Here is a 22,578-nt window from a genome sequence, read left to right as displayed (position 1 = left end):
ATGCCCAGAGTAGGAATGTGGATTTCTTTGTTTCAAAACTTTTAAGGTGGGCTGTTTATATGACCATGCTATTATTATACATGTCTAATATGTCTAATATGTGCCCAGGGCACATACTTCTTTACACTTCCAAATATATGGAGCTTCATCTTGTGGGATTTTATTAAGTTACCCTGTGATACTGGGCCAGTCCTTCCAAATCCCTAGACTTCACTTTCTTCCTTGGTAAAATCACTCCTGTTTTACTTACTTTCTCTAAAGTAATAAAGAATAGTAAATATGAAATATATTTTAGAATATTAAATAACCTAAGATGTAACTACAGACTCAGTATTCATTTTTAATCACACAGAATGAGAGAGATACTAGACATGAGCAGATGTTCCAGAGTGAAAACAAAGACTCATTAAAAGCGTCCTATGCCAAATTAATCCCATTTTTACAGGGGTACCAGGCTATTTGAGATTAAATTGTAGAGAGAGAAATGTTTTAATTTAAAAAAGCCATTTGATAAACTTAGTTGGAACCATGTAGACAAGATGATGAAATGTGGATTAGTATACCTTAACAGGTAACAGCTGAACACGACAGAACTGCTGGTATCTGACTGTTACTGATCTACACACACAGAAATTTCATAGGTTCAAAAAAGACATCCTTAATTGATTACTCATATATAAACTTCTACAAAAAAGAAGTCAGTGAGACAGAGGTCTTCAATGGAGTATGCCGAAGTACCTGTTTTCAGTCCTTACAGCAGACTGTTATTTTCCAAATACGGTCACACCTATGTATTTACCGCATCCCACTTTTTTTTACAATGTGATTGATACTCCTTCCACAAAGAAATGGGCTCAATATTCCCTTCCTGCCCTCAAATCTGTGTGGGAGCTTAGGTCTGCCCAAGCCAATGGAATGTGCTGTATGACTAACTAGATCGTTAGAAGAATACAACTTTCAACCAGCATTCTTTTTCTCTTGGACATCTGTCCATGGAACTCAGTCACATGTTGCAGGGGAAGCCAAGGCCACATGGGGAGACCACATGTGGTGTTCTGGCCAATAAGCCTAGCAAAGCCCTTAACCTACAGACAGAATCAATACCAGACATATAAATGAGAGTGCCTTCAGATGATTCTAGTCCCCAATCTTTGAATATTCCAAGTGACTCCCCACCCCAGACATCATAGAGCAAAGATGAAATAGTCCAGCTGTGCCCAACTTTGTTCCCAACACACACAAACTGTGAGTAGTAGTAAATTATTGTCATTTAAAGCCATGAAGTTTTAGAGTAATTTGTGAGGCAGCAGTAAGGTTACTTCTGTTATTTTGAACATTTTTTTCAATAATCTGGCAGAACACACACACACACACCAAATAGCAAAGGACAAGGCTATGAAAGATCTCTAACACTGGATGTTAATATGATTAGACCAAAAGGCCAAAACTAATATAATGAAATTTGCTAGAGAGCAAAATCTCTCTTATTTAGGCTGAGATTAAATATAGGGTAAGGGAGAAATGGCTTGAAGGAATTCATGTGAAAACCTAAGACTTTTCACTGACAAGTAACTTAACTGAAACTACAGTTTATCTTAGCTGGCCAAATACTATGCTGAGTAAGAATGATGCTCAGATCAAAATAAAAATAAAATCACTCTACTCAGACCATGTCCAGTTCTGGTACATAAACTAATTTTTTTTTCATAAGTATGTTTTCATTAAAACCTCAGTAACAATTACATAATTACTATCCTTTTTATAATGTTTACTCTGGGCCAGGCACTGTTCAGATGGCTTGTGTATAGTAACTCATTTAATTCTCACAATACCCCTAGGAGAGAGGAACAATTATTATGGTGATTTTTTAAATCATCAGGAAACTGACACAGATCAAGTAACTGGCCTAAGTCCTATAGCTGGTAAGTATGAGAGGTGTGATGGTCTTGTATTTGGAATGTGCTATGAGCAACCAAGAGAAGAATCAGGAGGGTAATCAACATGTACAGGGTTAGAAGCCAAGTCCTATGAAGAATTTTTAGGACAACTTGGTAAGTTTAGTTTGGGCAAAAGAGGCCTTAGAGACACATGAAAGCAGTCCTTCAGTATTTTCTAAAAGTTGAACAGTGGGAAGAAAAAGTGGAACTACTCCAGAATTAGGGATAATGGGAAAAAGTTACAAGGAAAATTTGGGCTCAAAAATAAGGAAAAGATTTTCTAAATAACAACAATTTTCAAAGTTAAGTCTTATGTCACTTAAAGTGTTCAAAAAGAAGTTGCATTCCTAGATTTTGAAAGGGGTTCATTTACAGCAGTGCTTCTAAAACTACCAGTGGTTAAAGATCGGTTTGGTTTTTTACCCCCAATCTTTCACAGACTTACACTTTTGCTCTATACCATATCTTTAAGTCCAGTGATGGCATGCTTGGATGTCATAGCTACATCAAACTGTTTAAAGATTCTAAACATTTACTCTTAATTTCTGTACTTATCTCTTGTCTACTAGTAACAACCAGTTCAAGGATGAGGCTGTGGATTCCAGACCTATCACTAACACAGTGCGGTTCAGTGACACCTTTGGCCATTAAAAAGTGAAGTGCTGAAGGTTAATAGATTTTCTCCTATGTATTAAAAAAAATGCCCAAAAAACCAGCAATGTATTCCCCCCCACCTTAAAGTTATCGTTAGTATACTTAAACAGCATTTTTACTGGGAGACTGTTTCAACTCGTACTATAATTTATCAGGAATATTTTTACATTTCACAATCATTTTAGGTTACAGCAGCATTATTATCCCAATAATGACCCTAGAAAGAATAGAAACATTAATATAATTACGTAATTATGAAGCATAAGCTTAATTATATAATTATACAAAAATACATAAACAAATTTATGAGGTTGGGAGGTAGTCTATTTCATGAACCTTACCTACAGATTCAGTGGTGAAGAAAATAAACAACACGTGCACTATCCAAGTTTGCAATGTCAACATCTTGCATTAATTTCTGTAAAAGACACACATAGTATTATTTTTATTATTTTTTCTCTTATTACACATAGTAAGTAAAGACACAATTCCTAAAGCTCTTGTTTTCACCGGATAGGCATCTTCTTCTAAAAGGTAGTAAAATTTTATGAGCATGCAGAAAACAAATCTAAGTCATCAGAATGTTTTTCTTTATTCCCAACAGAGTCATGGCTACATACAAAAGTGATGGAACACAATTTATACTTTAAGGTTAATTAAAAGGGCAATCTTGTTTATTATGTGAAGATTTACATTATTAGTAAATTATTAGTAAAGACTGTGTGAGACAGTACTTCAGAGAGACATACGGCAAAACCCACCAAAAGCAATCTCAAAAAGTATTTGCCAAAATGGAAAAGAAAGTTTGTAATTCATAATACCATGACCAAAAAAAAATCCCCTACTATATGAAGAATACCTACACATCACTAAAATATTCAAACACCTAGAAGAAGCAGTAAGGTGAGCTGAATAGGTAATTTAAGAAAGAAAATACAAATTATTTAAAACATTAAAAAATGGTACTTTCAACCCCACTCATAATGAGAGATACAAATTAAAACTACCCCAGAAAGGAATGCAAGATGATACAGACACTTTGGAAAATGATTTGGCAGTTCTTTACCAAGTTAAATGTACGTAATAGTAGTTAATACATATTTCACTAAGAATGTGTCCAGAGAACTAAAAATACTAATACATGTCCTCATGAAGACTTATACTCAAATGTTCATATAGCAGCTTTATTTGTAACAGTCCCAAACTAAAAACCACCCAACTATCAACTTTTATTCTTTATAAATTAGACCTCAATTAAAAACCAACAAAATCTACCCAGGCAAGGTACATAGTAAAAAAAAAAAAAAAAAAGTTCAGTGCTTCACTCCTCTGAAAGACACGTACAAGAATGTTCATACAAGTTTAAGTACTGAAAAGTAGAAGCAACCAAACACGAACACAGTAGAACAGAAAAATTCAAGTAACTCAATCACAATTAATTACAGGTACTCACAACAACATGACTCAATTTCCTATTAAGAGAAAAGAGAATGAGACACAAAGTATGCTTGATTCCCTTTATATAGAAGTTCGAAATTAGGCAAATGTCATCTGTGGTGATAGAGAACAGTTCTTATCTTTTATGGGGGATGGGGAAAGAGAGCAGAAGGGAACTTCTGGAATGCTGGGCATGTTCTATAAACTAGATGGTCATTAAAAATTTACTGAGCTATAAACTTGTGATCTGTGGACTTTACTGCATGTAAGTTATACTTAGTAAAAACAGTGAACAAAACAAAAACGAGCCCAATATCATTTCTAGATTTGGCAAAAATATAATGAAAAGTAAAAAATTATCAACACAATATTTTGAGACCATGACATAAAGGCATTCTTATTTCCTGCACTTACAGTGTGTAAACGGCATAACCTTCCAAATAAACTAGGAGTTAAAAATTGAATTCTTTGTAAATCAGAGCTCAATTATAAACAAAAAAAGAACCCAGACAAGATATATGCCCAGTTTTGCATTATCAATCAAAACTTAAATATTTTATGTTTGAATCTAATAATTCTTCCAGTATTTTATCCTACAGAATTGAGCAAAGCAACACACACATAAGGTTATTCACTATAGCTTTGTTTTTAATAAAAAAGGTTAATGCACAAGTAAGGACTAGTTAAATAATGGTATATCCAAATACAGCCTACATGTAGCTCCAAAAAAATGAGTAAGTTCTAGATCACTACCTAGAGATGTGTAATGGCATCCAAAAATAAATAAATAAAATAAAATACTGTTGAAGTAGAGAACAGTGTATTTATTTGTGGGGAGGAACAAAAAAAAAACCCCACTCATCTCCTTATAGATGCATAAAATACCTCAAGGAGGATACTAATTCAAAGACTGGTTGCTACTGGATGAGATTCCACAGTAGGAAGGAGACACTACCATATACTCTCTGTACCTTTCCAATGTTGTACCATGTGACTTCAGTACTTAGTCAAAAACTAAATTTGCATTAAAAAATACTTGATGTGTAAACTCTCTCCCCCAAATAAAACCATGAACTTCTTAACAGGGCTTCACAGTACTGCATTTGGGATACAGTGTTCTTTTATTAAATCTCAGTACTAACTTACTTTATGTACTCCCTAACAACGTTAAGTCACTCTATAATAATCTGCTCATGAACTATTTAAACAACTGTTACAGGGTAAATGATAAAAGAATGAAATTTCAAGAACCATTTTCCTCCACTGGTTTTATTTCTTACTTCCTAACTTTCATAGTCCCATATTAGAAAAATCCACATCATTCAACTGCTCATCAAAACAAAATGAAGAAAATAACTGATCATGTTGGGAGAGCAGTATGCAATTACACAATGATCACCCATACCAATCAAGTATCTTGTTCACACTGTAGAGACTGGCAATCTTTCTATGAATGCACTATATTCTTATGACAAAACTGACACAAGAGATCCCATAAAGGTATTTACAGTTACCGCAAAGTGATTAGATTTATCTAAGCAGGGCCATGAAACACAGTAGGTAACAGGCAAAAAGATAGGTTTCACAATTTAGTAGTTGGAAGTTGGAAAGTAATGTTTCCTGAGACACCTCTCAGTGGCTCCGTCAGTTAAGCATCTGCCTTAGACTTGGCTCAGGTCACAATGCAGGGGCCTGGGATTGAGCCCCAAGTCAGGCTCCCTGCTCAGTGGGGTCTACTTCTCTGTCTCCTTATGCCCCTACCCGGGCTTGTGTGCTCTCTCAAATAATAAAAATTTTTTTTTTAAAGTAATGTCCTAATTTTTATTTTTTTTATTATTTATTTATTTATTTTTTTAATTTTTTAAAGATTTTTATTTATTTATTTGACAGAGAGAAATCACAAGTAGACGGAGAGGCAAGCAGAGAGAGAGAGAGGGAAGCAGGCTCCCTGCCAAGCAGAGAGCCCGATGCGGGACTCGATCCCAGGACCCTGAGATCATGACCTGAGCCGAAGGCTGTGGCTTAACCCACTGAGCCACCCAGGCGCCCTAAAGTAATGTCCTAATTTTTAAAGGATTGTCATTGAGATCAGATGAAGAAACATCTCTTCAGGAACTTAATATCATAGTCCCAACCTAAGAGACAGTAGCACTACCTAAAATATTAAACGCAATATAGTCAACTTCATTTTGGGGCTTATTTGTTTTAAAATGGACAGAATTGATAGTACACGGCATCCTGTTCCTCTCATTTTGTTGACAGTACATACTAAATTTAAAATTCCATTATTAGCATTATCCTCCTACATCTCTGGTAGAACTTTCCATGCATATATTATAACCACATATGGCATACAATTTTTCTTGAAATTTGCATCTTATTTTAGAAGATTCTATGAAACCATGCTCAGCAGAGAGTCTGCTCCCACGACCCCCTCAACCCCACCGCCTCTTTGCCTACTTCTCATCTGTCAAACAAAGAAGATTCTATGAAACTGCTAACCACAGATATAGGCAAGGCTATTCCAATTCCACAATGAGTGGTTCTTCTAGAGTGGCAATTCCTCAACTGTGATGGTTCAACACGTAATGTGCTGAAAAGTGCACATCAGAACTAATTCACTATTATTGTTAAATGAATAAAATTTACAAATGATTTTAAAAAATTAGAACAGATCAAGATTATCCCTATAGTTTATCATTCTTGTTCATTTTCATTCCCATGGATTTCTTAAGTGGGAGAAAATGTACAGGAGTTATAACTGATAAATACTTGATACTTCTGGCCTTTATAAATTCTTTGTTACTTATGGATTGTGATCTTTGAGTGTCTTTTTCTTTTTACTTTGACCCAAGGACAAAATGAGAAAGTGTGAGTAGGGACACATGGGTGGCTCAGTGGCTTAAGCCTCTGCCTTCTGCTCAGGTCATGATCTCAGGGTGGGTTCTGTGATGGAGCCTCACATGGGGCTCTCTGCTCATCAGGGAGCATGCTTCTGTCTGCCTGCCTCTCTGCCTACTTGAGATCTGTCAAATGAAATAAAAACAAAACAAAACAAAAAAACAAAAGAAAAGGCATGAGTAATACATTTAGGTACAGATTTCATTGGAGCGAAGAATGTCAATATAAACTTAGTTACCATAGTAACATTGCTCTTGTAATTAAAATAGTAGATGAACTACGATTGCCAAACAGAAGGCAAAGTAATGTTTGTTGACTAAGTAAGCTGGGCAGGGATCAGGATGAAGAAAATTCCAATACGGTAGGATGTATACACATTATAGTGTTACTATATACTATATACTATACTATATACTATAGTATACTCTATATATACTGTAGTATATATATACTATATACAGAGTATATACCATACTCAATAAATTTTCAGAGAGACAGTTATACCTACATTATATTATTATTTTAAAAATGATCCAACTCTGCTCTATTCCATTATTACTAATTGTTAATTCATAGTAACACTTGTACATTATATACTATTTTACATTACACAACTGCTTTTATATAAATTACTTCACCTGATCATCCGAATATCCTAGAATAGGAGGTTGGTAGGGCAGGAATCAGTATTTTAATAAAGAGCTTCAGGCTTAAAACAAAATTGAGAGGAAGGTATGGAGAATTCCCACACACCTCTGCCCCCCACACAGAGGCTAAACAGCCTCTCCTATTTAGCAGTATCACTCACCAGAATAGTATATTTTACCAAGGATGAACCCACACTGACACACTTTAACCTCCACTGAGTCTGTAGTTTACCTTACGGTCCACTCATTGTGTTGTACATATACACTAGGTTTCGAATGGCAAGGATTAATTACTGAAACTTCACAAAAGATTAATTCTGACAGGTTAAAAAAAAAAAATTCTGACAGGTGAAGTTACTTACCAAATCACAAAATTAGGAAGTGAAGAAACAGGGACTTGAAACTAAGTCTTCTGCCTCCAAAAGTCATGCTCTTTTCATTAAGTCTCACTATAGAGAGAGGAGAGCCTTGTTCAGAAAGCTGACTTTGGTAATATTTATTACATGCATTCCTCTTAAATCCTTGCCTGCGATAAGCCTTCCTGAAAGTATCTCATTCAGGTACCTTCTGACTTTCAGTCTAAAACGATCCCATAAACACTGGTATAACAATATTTAAACATCCTATTGATGTTTTGAAAAATACTTAGGAACATTATCAGCCCCTCCCATGCCTACTCCAAACTTTCCTGATGTTCATGTAATGTCACAGAAACATGAATGGGACATTTTTTGAATTTGACAAAAGGAATCAAAGCAAATTTTTAGGAGAATCATACCTTTTACCTTTCACTAGCAGTTAAGGCTACTGCTTTTCAACTACCATACTGTTTTATGCACACAGGCATTATAAAAATTGAAGTTAAATTTCAGTACTAAGTTAAATTCTAGTATAATTAATGGTGGTTCCCCTTTGAAATGTAAAGGATAACTTCAACACAGTACCAGAAGTCCTAGCCCCAGCTACCAGAGAACAAGAAGAATTAAAAGGCCTCCCAATCGGCAAAGAAATCTCTCTTTCTTCACAGATGACATGAAAAACCCAAAAGTCTCTACCCCTAAATTACTCGAAGTCATACACATTAATTCAGTAATGTGGCAGGATACAAATAAATGCATAGAAATCAGTTGCTCTCCTCCTATACACCAACAATGTACCTGCAGAAAGAGAAATGAGGGAAGCGATTCCATTTACAATAGCACCAAAAACTGTAAGATACCTTTGAATGAACCTAACCAAAGAGGTGAAGGAAGCCTACAGAACACTTACGTTCTGAAATTGAAGAAGAGACAGAAAAATGGAAGAACATTCCATGCTTATAGATCAGAAGAATAAACATTGTTAAAATGTCTATGCCACCCAGAGCCATGTATACTTTCAACACCATCCCACTCAAAATACCAATGGCATTTTTCAAAGTTCTGGAACAACCAATCCTAAAATTTGTATGGAACCTGAAATATCTCGAATTGCCAAGGAAATGTTGAAAAAGAAAACCAAAGCTGGAGGCATCATAATGCATGGCTTTAGGTTCTATTACAAAACTGTGATCATCAAGACAGCATGGTACAGGCATAGAAACAGACACACTTGTCTCCAAAGGCAAGGGAAAGAAAAGCAAATATGACCTTTGGGACTTCATCAAGAACAAAAGCTTCTGCAGAACAAAGGGAATAGTCAACAAAACAAAGAGGCAACCTATGGAATGGGAGAAGATATTCACAAATGACACTCCAGACAAACAGCTGATATCCAAGATCTGTAAAAAACTCCTCAAACTCAACACACACGAAACAGATAATCAAGTCAAAAAATGGACAGAAGACACAGACACTTTTCCAAAGAAGACATACAAAGGGCTAACAGATACATGAAGTAGTAGTCATCATTAGCCATCAAGGAAATTCAAATCAAAACTACAGTGATATACCACCTTACACCACTTAGAATGGCCAAAATGAAGGCGGCAAGAAACAACAAATGCTGGAGAGATTGTGGAGAAAGGGGAACCCTCTTACTTACACTGTTGGTGGAAATGCAAACTGGTACAGCCTCTTTGGAAAAAGTGTGTGGCAGTTAAAAATAGAGCAACCGTATGACCAAGCAATTGCTCTACTACAAAGATACAGATGTAGTGAAAAGAAGGGCCACATGCACCCCAATGTTCACAGCAGCAATGTCACAACAGCCAAACCGTGGGAAGAGTTAAAATGCCCTTCAACAGACAAATGGATAAAGATATCATCCAGATATATAATGGAATATTACTCAGCCTTCAGAAAGGATGAATACCCAACTTTTGCATCAGCATGGATGGTACTGGAGGAGATTATGCTAAGTGAAGTAAGTCAAGGAGAGAAGTCAATTATCATAGGGTTTCACTTATTTCTGAAACATAAGGAATAGCATGGGGGACATTAGGAAAAGGAAGAGAAAAATGAAGGGGGGAGTCAGAGGGGGAGACCTTAATAAGAGACAATGGACTCCAGGAAACAAGCTGAGGGTTTTAGAGGGGAAGGGAGTAGGGGGATGGGTTAGCCCCATGATGGGTATTAAAGGGGGGCACGTATTGCACAGAACACTGGGTGTCATACACAAACAATGAATCAATGAATTAATCAAAAACTGATAATGTATTGTATGGTGACTACCATAATATTAAAAAACACACACACACAAAAAACGAAACAAAAAAACAAACAGGCAATGAGGTTCAACTCCTTTTGAATCCTCCATTACTGTTTCACACATATTAAGCCTTTGATGTAATTTAATAGTATGTAAGAAATTAAGTTTACAATGATATTAAAATGCAAAGGAAGTAATTTTTAAATTTTCAAATGAACGGAAGCTGAAAATACATCATGTAGAAGTCCCCTATAATCCCACCATGGTAACTAATGTGAACGATTTGGTAGGTAATTTTGAAAATTTTCTATTCATATATTACATTATACTGCATAAATACATACTTTCTTATTTTACAAAAGTTGGATCACAAAAATGTGCCATAACTTGCTTTTTTCACTTACTACATCTGGACGTCTTTCTAAGTTAATACATAAAGATGAATTCCTTATAGCATCTGCTCAAATTCAACCTTCTCATACAGGTCTTCCCTGACCACCCAGTACTACTAATCTCCCCTTCCCATTTTTTCCCAATGGCACTTTACAATTTCTAAAATGACTTGGCAAACATTTCTTGTAAAGGGCCAGATAATAAATATTTTAGGTTTTGTCACAATTAAGGTATCTGTTGTAACTAGGTAGACTTTGTTAGAGACAGTATGTGAACAGATGGCATGGCTGAATTCTAATAAAACTATTTAATAAAATAGGATGCATCCTAGATTTGGTCTGCAGACTATAGTAAAATAGTTTACTTATCTTATTGGCTGTTATGGGTTGAATTGTGTTTTCTTCCCAAAAGATATACTGATGTCCTAATCCACAGTATCTCATAATATGATGGTTTGGAAATAGGGCTGTGGCTGATGTAGTTAAGATGCCATAAAGGAGTAGGGTGGGCCCTTAATACAGTATGAAATTATGAAAAACACACACATAGGCACAATGCCATGTGACAACACAGGCATGCACTAGAGACTATAGGGGTAAGGTAAGAAATGTCAAGACTAAAGGCTACCACTAGGAGCTATGAAGAGGCAAGGAACAGATTCTATCCAGAATTCCAGAAGGACTTCTGGCTTCCAGAACCTTAAAATAAACTCCTGTTATTTTAAGTCACCCAGTTTGTGGCACTTTGTTACAGCAGCCCTGAGAAACCAGTACATTGTCAAAACATTATCTGTGTACCTAAAACAGAATGTTAGCAAATTAGGTAAGAAATTGTCTGCTTTGTTCCCTTCTATATTCCTAGCATCAAGAATCACACCCAGCATAGTGAGCACCTCAGTATCTTTGCTAAATCAACTTTCTTGCTATAAGCAGGTGCATGATGTATTAGTGAAATAAATATAGTGTAATCTAACTAGTCCCAAGTCTGCATGGATAGAAGCTTTCACTTCTCTTGGGACAATACCTAACAGACAAGCCAGGTTGTATCTATGGTAGGTATATATTCATGTTCTTCTTTGGTGATGTTGGTCTGTTCAAATATTTTGCTCATTTTTAAATTGGGTGTGTTGTTTTCTCATTATGTTTAGAAGTTTTAAAAAATAGGTTTCTAGATCAAAGTCTTTATTAGAAAATCCTTTTAAAGTATTTTCTCCCAATCTGTGGCTTATCTTCCCGTTCTTTAACCATGCTTTTTTAAACAGCAGAAATTTTCATTTTAATCAAGTCCAATTTATTTACTACTCCTTTTGATACTGTATCAAAGAAATCCTTGCTGAATGCCAAGTCTCAAGGGTCTATGTTTTCTAGCCAGAAGTTTTATAGTTTCAGGTTTGATATTTAGGTCTATCAACTATGTTGGTAATTCTTATACATGGTGTAAAGGTAGGTATTCAAGTTCATTTTGTTACACAGGAATACCCAAGTGTTTCCGAACTATTTGTAGAAAAACTGTCCTTTCTCAAGTGAATTGCCTTTACACTTTGATCAAAAATCAGTTGTCCGTGTATATGTGGGTCTATTTATATACTCTCTACTCCATGCTTGGGAAAACTTTTTTATGTAAAGGGCCAGAGAATAAGTATTTCAGGCTTTGCAGACCATAATGTCTCTGTTGAACTACACCATCTGCTGTTGCAGACAAAAGCAGCCATAGATAAAACATAAACAAATGGGTGTGGCTATGTTCTAACAATACTTTACAAAATTAGGAGGCACTCTGATTTCACCTGGGAGCTCTACCCAATTTCTGCTCTATTCTGTTCCACTGATCTATTTGCTTAAAAATATTGTTAAAAATATTTACTTAAGAAAGTCTTGAAAATCAGTGTTCTGTGTGTAGTTAAAAACCACAGGTGGAAAGCCATCTATGAAAAACCCAGCACAAATATCATTCTCAATGGAGAAAAATTGAGGGCTTTTCCACTAAGGTCAGGAACACGGCAGGGATGTCCATTATCACCACTGCTATTCAACATAGTACTATAAGTATTTCTAGCAGAATATTTCTAGCAATACTAGAAGTATTTCTAGCAATACTAGAAATATTTGTAGCCTCAGCAATCAAACAAAAAGAAATTAAAGGCATCCAAATATCCAATCCAAACTATCACTCTTTGCAGATGATATGATACTTTATGTGGAAAACCCGAAGACTCCACTCCCAAAACTGCTAGAACTTGTACAGGAGTTCAGTAAAAAGTCAGGCTATAAAATCAATGCACAGGAATCCATTGCATTTCTTTACACCAACAGTAAGACAGAAAAAAGAAAAATTAAGGACTCAGTCGCATTTACAATTGCACCCAAAACCGTAAGATACCTAGGAATAAACCTAACCAAAGAGGCAAAGAATCCATACTCCAAAAACTACAAGTACTCATGAAAGAAATTGAGGAAGACACAAAGAAATGGAAAAATGTTCCATGCTCATGGATCGGAAGAATAAATATTGTGAAAATGTCTATGCTACCTAAAGCAATCTACACATTTAATGCAATTCCTATCAAAATCCCATCCATTTTTTCAAAGAAATGGAACAAATAATTCTAAAATTTATATGGAACCAGAGAAGACCTCCAAGTTGAAAAAGAAAGCCAAAGCTGGTGGCATCCCAATTCCGGACTTCAAGCTCTATTACAAAGCTGTGATCATCAAGACATTATGGTACTGGCACAAAAACAGACACATAGATCAATGAACAGAATTGAGAACCCAGATATGGTCAACTAATCTTCAACAATGCAGGAAAGAATGCCCAATGGGAAAAAGACAGCCTCTTCAACAAATGGTGTTTGGAAAATTGGATAGCCACATGCAGAAAAATGAAACTGAACCATTTCCTTATACCACACATGAAAATAGACTCAAAATGGATGAAGGACCTCAATGTGAGAAAGGAATCCATCAAAATCCTTGAGGAGAACACAGGCAGCAACCTCTTCCACCTCAGCGGCAGCAACTTCTTCCTAGGAACATTGCCAAAGGCAAAGGAACAAGGGCAAAAAATAAACTACTGGGATTTCATCAAGATCAAAAGATTTTGCACAGCAAAGGAAACAGTTAACAAAACCAAAGACAAACCACAGAATGGGAGAAGATATTTGCAAACGAACATATCAGATATAGGGCTAGTATCCAAAATCTATAAAGAGCTTAGCAAACTCAACACCCAAAGAATAAATAGTCCAATCAAGAAATGGGCAGAAGACATAAACAGACATTTCTGCAAAGACGACATCCAGATGGCCCACAGACACATGAAAAAGTGCTCCACATCACTGGGCATCAGGGAAATACGGATCAAAACCACAATGAAATACCACCTCACACCAGTCAGAATGGCTAAAATTAACAAATCAAGAAATGACAGATGCTTGTGAGGATGTGGAGAAAGGGGAACCCTCCTACACTGTTGGTGGGAATGCAAGCTGGTGCAACCACTCTGGAAATGGCATGGAGGTTCCTCAACAAGTTGAAAATAGAGCTACTTTACCAACCAGCAATTGCACTACTGGGTATTTACCCTAAAGATACAAACAGTGATCTAAAGGGGCACGTGCACCCAAATGTTTATAGCAGCAATGTCCACAATAGCCAAACTGTGGAGAGAACCTACATCAACAGGGAGCCTGCTTCCCTTCCTCTCTCTCTGCCTGCTTGTGATCTCTGTCAAATAAATAAATAAAATCTTTGGGAAAAAAAAAAGGAAATGAAATCTTGCCATTTGGGACGACATGGATGAACTGGAGGGTATTATGCTTAGCAAATAAGTCAATTGGAGAAAGACAACTATCACAGGATCTCCCTGATATGAGGAAGTGGAGATGCAATGTGGGGGTTTGGGGGACAGGGAAAGAATAAATGAAACAAGATGGCATCGGGAAGGAGACAAACCATAAGAGACTCAATGTCACAAAACAAACTGGGGGGAAAACAAACTGGGGGGGGTGGAGGGAGGGGGCTAGAAAGAGGGTTGTGGGGTTATGGACATAGAGGAGGGTATATGCTATGGTGAGTGCTGTGAAGTGTGTAAACCTGGTGATTCACAGACCTGTACCCCTGAGGCTAGTAATACATGTTTATTAAAAAATTAAAAAACAAAAAAAAAAACAAAAAAAAACCACTACAGTTGCTCCTGGATGCAGTGTTAAGTGTCAGTCAAGTCTGGTTGATAGTGTTATTCAAATCTTCTGTTATATCATTAGTCATTTTCTGTCTACTTCCTCTATCAAATATTGAAAGGGGCGTATTGATAATCCCTTTATTCTTGCAGTTCTTTCAGATTTTGCCCTATTTTGAAGCTTTATTAGGAACATAAATGTAAGGTCTCGATGAAGTGACTCTTCTATCATTGTGCAATGATGTTCTTTACTAATGGTAATATTCTTCACTCTGAAATCTACTTTTGACATCATTATAGACCTCTCATCTTCTCTTCCATTAGTATTATTATGGTACACTCTTTCCCTGTTCTTTTGTATATTACCTGTTTCTTTCTTCATATTTAAAGCTTTGTGGGTTTTTTGTTGCTGTGTTTTGTTTTGGTAGGGAGTATATAGTTTATCTAATCTGACAATTTCTGCTTTTATTAGTAATCTAGGCCACCAACATTTATTATTATTGATAGGTAGGTAAAGCTCACAGCTTTGTATTTCTTTTCTACCTACTTATCTCTTTTCTCCCTTTTCTTCTATTTTTGTCATCTGTGTTAGGTGACATTTCTTAGGATTTCCATTTTGTCTTCTTTTTGGCTTGTAAACTATTAATTGTTTTGTTATCCTAGTGATTAAGATTTCTAGTTTACTTCGTAAACTTACCCATCTTTGTAACAAGTGATGTTATAGCACCTCATGCACATTGAAGTTTACAAGAGTATATAAATTCTTTCTCCCCTCTTATCTTTATGCTATTTTTGGCATACAACTTACTTTTACATAGTTTATAAACTTCAGATGTACTTTATACATGTTGTAAACCCTACTGTTGTTTTTGCTTAAATCATCACTCTGAAGATTTTTTTTTTTTTTAATTCAACAGAGATCCCAAGTAGGCACAGAGGCAGGCAGAGAGAGGCGGAGAAGCAGGCTCCCTGCTGAGCAGAGAGCCCAATGTGGGACTCGATCCCAGCACCCTGGGATCATGACCTGAGCTGAAGGCATAGGCTCTACCTACCAAGCCACCAGGCACCCCTTAAAAATCGCTTTAAAGGAGAGATTATAATACAAATATCTTGTGTATATACCTATGTCTACTACCATTTCCAGAGCTTCTCATCTTTTATCTAAGGTCTACATTTCTATTTGATGTTTTCCTTCTGTCTGAAGGATTATTATTATTATTTGTAGCGCAGGTCTGCTGGTGATGGATTATTTGTTTCTACATACTTAAAAATAACTTCTTTATTATTTTTCATAGGTATTTTCACTAGGTATAGATTCTCAATTGACAGATTTTTCTTTCAGTGTTTTAAAAATGTAGCTATTAAGTTCTTGCATGCACTGTTTCTCATGAGAAATCCACTATCATCCTTATCTTTCTTCTTTTGTATGAAAGGTCTCTTTTCTCCTGTGGATGCATGTCAGTTTTCTTTAACTATTTATCACCAATTTTGAGCAATCTTGATTATAAAGCACCTTGGTCAAGTTTTTATGATGTTTCTGGCACTTAAGAGTTTGTTGAACTTCTTGCATCTGCTGGTTTAAACATTTTTCATCAAATCTATGAAGACTGAGGCCACTGTTTCTTTGAATTTATTTCTGACCCTCTTGCTCCTAACCCTTGAGAATTCTACTAACATGTATTATTAGGATGCTTGAAGTAGTTCCCCTTGCTCATTGTGTCCAGTCCGTTTTTTCTGTTTTATGATAATTTCTACTGCTGTATCTTTAGGCATACTGATCTTTTCGTCTGCAATATCTATTCTGACATTAATCCTAACTTGTATATTTTTCATCTCACACATATTTATTATCTCTAGAAGTTCAACTGGGTCTTTTGCATGTATTCTGTAACTAACTTCTTGAACATATAGGACACAGTTAAAGTAACTTCTAATTTCTTTGGTAATTCTAACATCTAATGTGAGCTCTGCATTACTTTTAATTTTTCTCCTTATTATACTTTGTACTTTCATGCTTCTTACACATGCCTGATAATTCCTATTTGGATGATGGACACTGACTTTCACCTTTTTTGCTACTGGATCTGTACTGGATTTTTTTTGTATTTCTAAATCCTTCTATTTATTTATTTATTTATTTTTGAAGGTTTATTTATCATTGGAGTGAGCAAGAAAGAGCATGCAAGAATGAGGGCAGTGGGGAGAGGAACAGACACCTCATGAGCCTGACATAGGGCTTGATCTCAGGATTCTGAGATCAAGACCTGAGCCAAAACCCAGTAACTCAAGCAAAGGTGTCTCTGTTATGTCTGTACGTTTGAACTTTATTCTAGGACACAGTTAAGTACCTGGAAACAATATGGTTCTTCACAGTTAAGTACCTGGAAACAATATGGTTCTTTTAGGTCTTCCTTTTAAGATATACTGGTTAAGTAGGTATTTATCCAAACAATACAAAATTACTAATATAAAGGAATACATGCACCTTGAGGTTTGTATTAGCAGTACCTACAATAGCCAAATCATGGAAACAGCCCACATGTCCATCAACTGATTAGTCAATAAAGATGACAGGTGTGTATGGGTATATATATACATACATACATACCCACACACACACGTGTTGTGTGTATCTATGTGTACACACACACACACACACACTGGACTATTACTCAGCCATCAAAAAGAATGAAATCTTGCCATTTTCAATGACGTGGATGGAACTGTAGAATATGATGCTAAGTAAAATAAGTCACAGAAAGACAATGTATTCACTCATATATGGAATTTAAGAAACAAAATAAGGTTAAAAAAGAAAGGATGTAAACAAAGAAACAGACTCTTAACAAAAAAAAGATCTGAGTTTAAAGCGTGAGCAGCGGGAGAGGCAGCAGCAGCCCCTCTGCTGAGCAGGAAGCCTAATGCAGGGCTTGATTCCAGGATCCTGAGATCCTGACCTGAGCCAAACGCAGAAGCTTAACTGACTGAGCCACCCCAACGCCCCCCCCCCAGACTGTTAACTATAAAAACCAAACTGATGGTTACCAGAGGGGAGATGCATAGGGGAGGGTGGGTGAAACAGGTGACGGGGATTAAGGAGTGCACTTGTGACGAGCACCAGGTATAGTATAAAAGTACTGAATCACTATTTTGTACGCCTGAAGTTAAATTTCACACTGGATGTTAAAAGGAATTTAAACAAAAAACTTAAAAAAAAAAAAAAAAGATACCCTGGGTGGAATTGGAGCAGCACTTAACTTATTCCAGGCCAATTTATTTACTACTGAGCCAGGGTCCTTCTGTGTCTCTAACCAACGTCCCATGAGTCAAATGGTTCCAAACCTGGCTGGTGGGGACAGGAACCTTTCCTGATCCAATGGAAGCACCAAGCACTGCTATCTTCAACCCCTCCAGAAGGTTCTTTCCCTGGTCTGTAGTAATTTCTTTACATGCATGCACTAGTCAGTACTCAGATGAATAGTTTAGCAGGACCTCTGAAGCTTTTTAGCCCTCTAGTACTGTTTTGTGAATTCTAGCTCCTTTGGTAATCCCAGCCATCTCCACAGGTCAAAGAGAATCCATGGATCTTATCCTGGATTCCCCACCTACCTGTGCCAGGGACTGGAAACTTTCTCAAGGTAGTAGGCTAGGGCAATCACAGGGTTCATCTAACTTGTTTCCCATCTGTCAAGACCACTGCTTTTCATTATCCAGTGTCAAGTGTCTTGATTATCACTGTTTCATGTGGGTTTTTTGTTTGTTTGTTTTATGGTTCTATCAGTCAAGAGAGTAAATCTTACCTCCTTTTATCCTGTTTTTGGTCTTAAGTGCAAGTTGCAGTCATTTGGACACCAAATCAAACAGGAATTACGTAATAAAACTATTGTTAAACTATTGTGCATATAGGTGTGAAAAATCCTAACCAAAGCATTTGCAAATTAATTTTCATGACATACATGAAAACAACAACAAAAACTCCATAAATACCAATAGTACTAAGCCTAAAATAAAGGGCACATGGGTGGCTCAGTATGTTATGCTTCTGCCTTGAGCTAAGTCATAATCCCAGGATTCTGGGATGGAGCCCCCAGTCAGGCTCAACAGAAAGTCTGCTTCTCCCGCTTCTTCTCCCCCTCCCCCCATCCTGCTCATGTTCTTGAGTAAATTAATTTTTGAATAAATTAATTTTATTCTTGAATAAATTAATTTTTAAAAATCTTTAGAAAAAATAAAAACCTAAAAATGTAAGCATGGTCCATTAAGCAAAAGATTAACAATATTACTCACTGTATTAAGAGAAAAAACTATACAATCATTCCAAAAGATGCTTGAAAATTATCTGATAATATTCAACAACTGTTCACTTAAAATTTGAAAGTAACAAAGTGTAAGAAAGTGAAGACTGAAAGAGACCATCCTTACCTTCATGAAGTATAACAAAGATGATGGATTCAAGCCTATGTTCAAATCCCCAATGTGTGCAAATCCGAACTCTTTTTGTAAAACATCTTAGCCAAGTTATTTACTATCCCTCCCTTTCATTCTCCTTATCTGTAAAATAAGAATACCACCACTACCTACCCCACATATTACCCAGAGCTTTTGTGAGGATTAAGTCAATAAATATAAAGCACTTATAATCTACCTGACTCACAGTATGTACTCAATAAATGGTAACCTGTTATCAGTGCAGCTCTTGTTGCTGTTGCCACTATCTTTTATCAGAAACCCACAGGAAACAACATAGTAAAAAATAAAAATTAGGATCAGTCTTATTGAAGTCAGAATTCAAACAAGATATTTGGAGTCATCACTTAACACTGTTCTACATGGCTTAACCAAAAACAGAACAAATGATATATAAAAATGGAGAAAGAAAAACTTGCAGATGATACTATCTATTAAGGAATAGAATGGGAATCAAATGACAAACTACCACAACTACTTAGAATTAAAAGATCATCAAAAAACATAGTTCTCCTACATACTAGTAATAACCAGTTAGAAATTTAAAATAAAAAATCCTAGTCACAACAGCAGCAAAAACTGTAATAAAGAAAAAAAAAAAAAACTAATCAGAGATATGTAATAACCTGATACAGAAAACCATAAACCCTTACTAAAAGCTCATTAGTCAAATACCATGAAATGGAAAAGAAAATATACATGGTAGGCACTGGTTCTTCACAAAATACTGTATTAATGCAACACAACTTTTACTTAAACTACAAAGAAGTCATTTATTATAGAACTTTACAAACCAATTTAAAATGTCACACAAAATATTAGATAATGACCAAAAGCCAATTTTCAAGAGATGAAGAGAAAACTTGCTCTACTCATCTATTAAGGCATAATGCAACATTATAGTAATTAAACGGGGCATTGCATCTGAATATTTTGATCAATAGTATAAAGCAAAAAAAGTCCAGAAACAGATCCATAGATACTTAAGAATTTAATCATCCGATTAAAAAAAAAAAAAAAAGCGCCTATCACTGGGGGAAAAGGACCATTTAAAACAGTACTGGGAAAACTGGCTCCACAAGCAAAAAGATAGAGAGTTCTACTTCATTACACATACATACACTCCAGATTAAGGATCTTTAGATTCTGACTATTGGAAGAAAGAGAGACCTCAGAGTTAGGCAAGTCCTCCTACAAATTATCACTGACTTGTTTCATACAAATGAAAAGGCTAAAAAATATTTTGATGACTATTTACATTCTCACTGCAGCTTAAGGAATATAACTCATACAGTTGAAGCCAAATAAACAGGTCTTGCTCTTAAGTTTAAAGTTTAGAGAGGCAGAACATGCACAGAATGCTACAGAAGCACAGAGAACAGCCCAATTCACAAAGGACCCAGGAAGGCCCAGAAATGAAACGCGAATAAAGGCCTTTCTAAACAGAGAACATAGCATACACATGAGCTATATGTCACCTTTGACTCTAAATGTCAAATGAAGATTATCAATGGCAAAATTCCAGCACAGGCCAGTGTACAAACCAGAGCTGCCATATCTGAAACACAGCTCTGATGAGTTTACTTTCTGTTAGGGAATGGAGGTAAGGGAATACAAACAAAGAACATCCAAACAAAAACAGACTGTGGAGACAACCAATATGAAATGCACTCTTCAGAAGTAATGATGAAACAAATCCACTTCCGAGCAAAGAATGAAACTGAGTAAACGAAAAATGAAAACTTGGGAGGCAGAACATCCAAATTTTTAATAGAGCCAACAGATTTATTGTGCTGAAAGAAATAAAGCTCCTGCTCTGGGGTATGTATACAAGCAGCTTTAAAATAATAACCTATACTACAGCCACATTGCAAAACACATAGCTATCTTAGTTAGTCATGATTAGCTAACTAATTTCTCATTAAATCTCATTAAGATATACTAGACAAGACACAGAATCAGAGAGACTCTAGACATTGTAACATATCATGTTTCTGAACATGGTTGACCAGGTCTGTTTTTGAATTTCTCTTTTCTCCTGTTTTCTATATAATGGTATCATGTGGATGAATTTGTTCATCTATCTTACTTTATGTCTCCTTCACTGAATTCTCTCCTAGGGTTTACCTCCTGGCTATGGAAGTACCCAAGTATTTGGAATCTACTGCTTTTTAAAAATACCAACATATGAAGATACAGAGCTTCAACTATTACTATTTCTAACAAAATAATTTCAAGAATTCTGGCTGGGGGACGCCTGGATGGCTCAGTGGGTTAAATCCTCTGCCTTTGGCTCAGGTCCTGGGATTGAGCCCCGCATCAGGCTCTCCACACAGCAGGGAGCCTGCTTTCTCCTCTCTCTCTCAGCCTGCACCTCTGCCTACCTGTGATCTGTCTGTCAAACAAATAAAATCTTTAACAAACAAAAAATTCTGGCTGGGATCATTGATTCCAGTTATGTATCCTTGTCTTGGATATTCTGCCTCTGACTCAAATAGGTCTAAAAACAATACACAAATAACATACATGCTATACACATACAGACACAAATGCACTCACTTGGAAGAAAAAAATTATCTTTTTCCCCACCTAAGATCACCTTTTTGAACAACCTAAATCAATGGGGTCCACCACCGCCTCTTAGCTATCTATTATTCTAGCTTATCTAATCATCTTTCATGATGTCTTTCCTACTTGTCTCTTTTCTACCTTCTACCATGAAGATCATCATTTCTGCACATGGGATCACCTTACTATTTAATGGCCTTCCTGCTTCCAGTCTCTTTCCATCCTCCGAATCAGTCTGAGGTTACAGGTGGATCAACCTACCTAACTTGTCACTCTTATCTTCAAAAGCTTTTAAAGGGTCAATAATAATGCCAAATATTTAGCTATTTTAGAACTTAAAAAATTGGCTTCATGTGCCTGTCTAACCTATCTTCTCCAGTACTTAAAATCTATTCTATGTCCAATGGAAAAAAGCCTCTGTAACAAACGATTTTGGGAAAATTGGATATCTACATGCCGAAGCATGTACCATTCCTTACACCACACACAAAAGCAGACTCAAAATGGATGGAAGACATCAATATGACAGGAATCTATCAAAATCCTTGAGGAGAGCACCGGCAGCAACTCTAGAAACATTGCCAAAGGCAAGGGAAGCAAGGGCAATACTGGGACTTCATCAAGATAAAAAGCTTTTTGCAACTCAGTCAACAAAACCAAAAGACAACCGAAGAATGGGAAAAGGTATTTGCAAATGATGTATCAGACAAAAGGCTAGTAACCAAAATCTATAAAGAACTTATCAAACCTAACACCCAAAGAACAAA

At 36.1% G+C, this 22,578-nt stretch overlaps 1 protein-coding gene across 3 annotated transcripts in view; it reads right to left on the bottom strand.

The window, feature by feature from the left end:
* IL6ST (interleukin 6 cytokine family signal transducer) overlaps positions 1-22,578 on the bottom strand; it is a 53,993-nt gene that overhangs the window by 27,197 nt on the left and 4,218 nt on the right. For 2 of the 3 annotated variants that reach the window (XM_004744639.3, XM_004744638.3), the window contains 2 exons: positions 7,939-8,025; positions 2,933-3,009 (listed from right to left, as the gene is read on the bottom strand). In XM_004744639.3, the coding sequence (XP_004744696.1) occupies positions 2,933-2,996 (64 nt within the window). In that variant the 5' untranslated portion in view covers positions 2,997-3,009; positions 7,939-8,025. The remainder of the gene's footprint in view (positions 1-2,932; positions 3,010-7,938; positions 8,026-22,578) is intronic. The other variant, XM_004744640.3, reaches the window with a different exon arrangement.

Source organism: Mustela putorius, unplaced genomic scaffold (genome assembly GCF_011764305.1).
Source record: "Mustela putorius furo isolate JIRA1106 unplaced genomic scaffold, ASM1176430v1.1 tig00000145_pilon_pilon_pilon, whole genome shotgun sequence".
NCBI lineage: Eukaryota > Metazoa > Chordata > Mammalia > Carnivora > Mustelidae > Mustela > Mustela putorius.
This window is presented reverse-complemented; position numbering and strand designations above follow the sequence as displayed.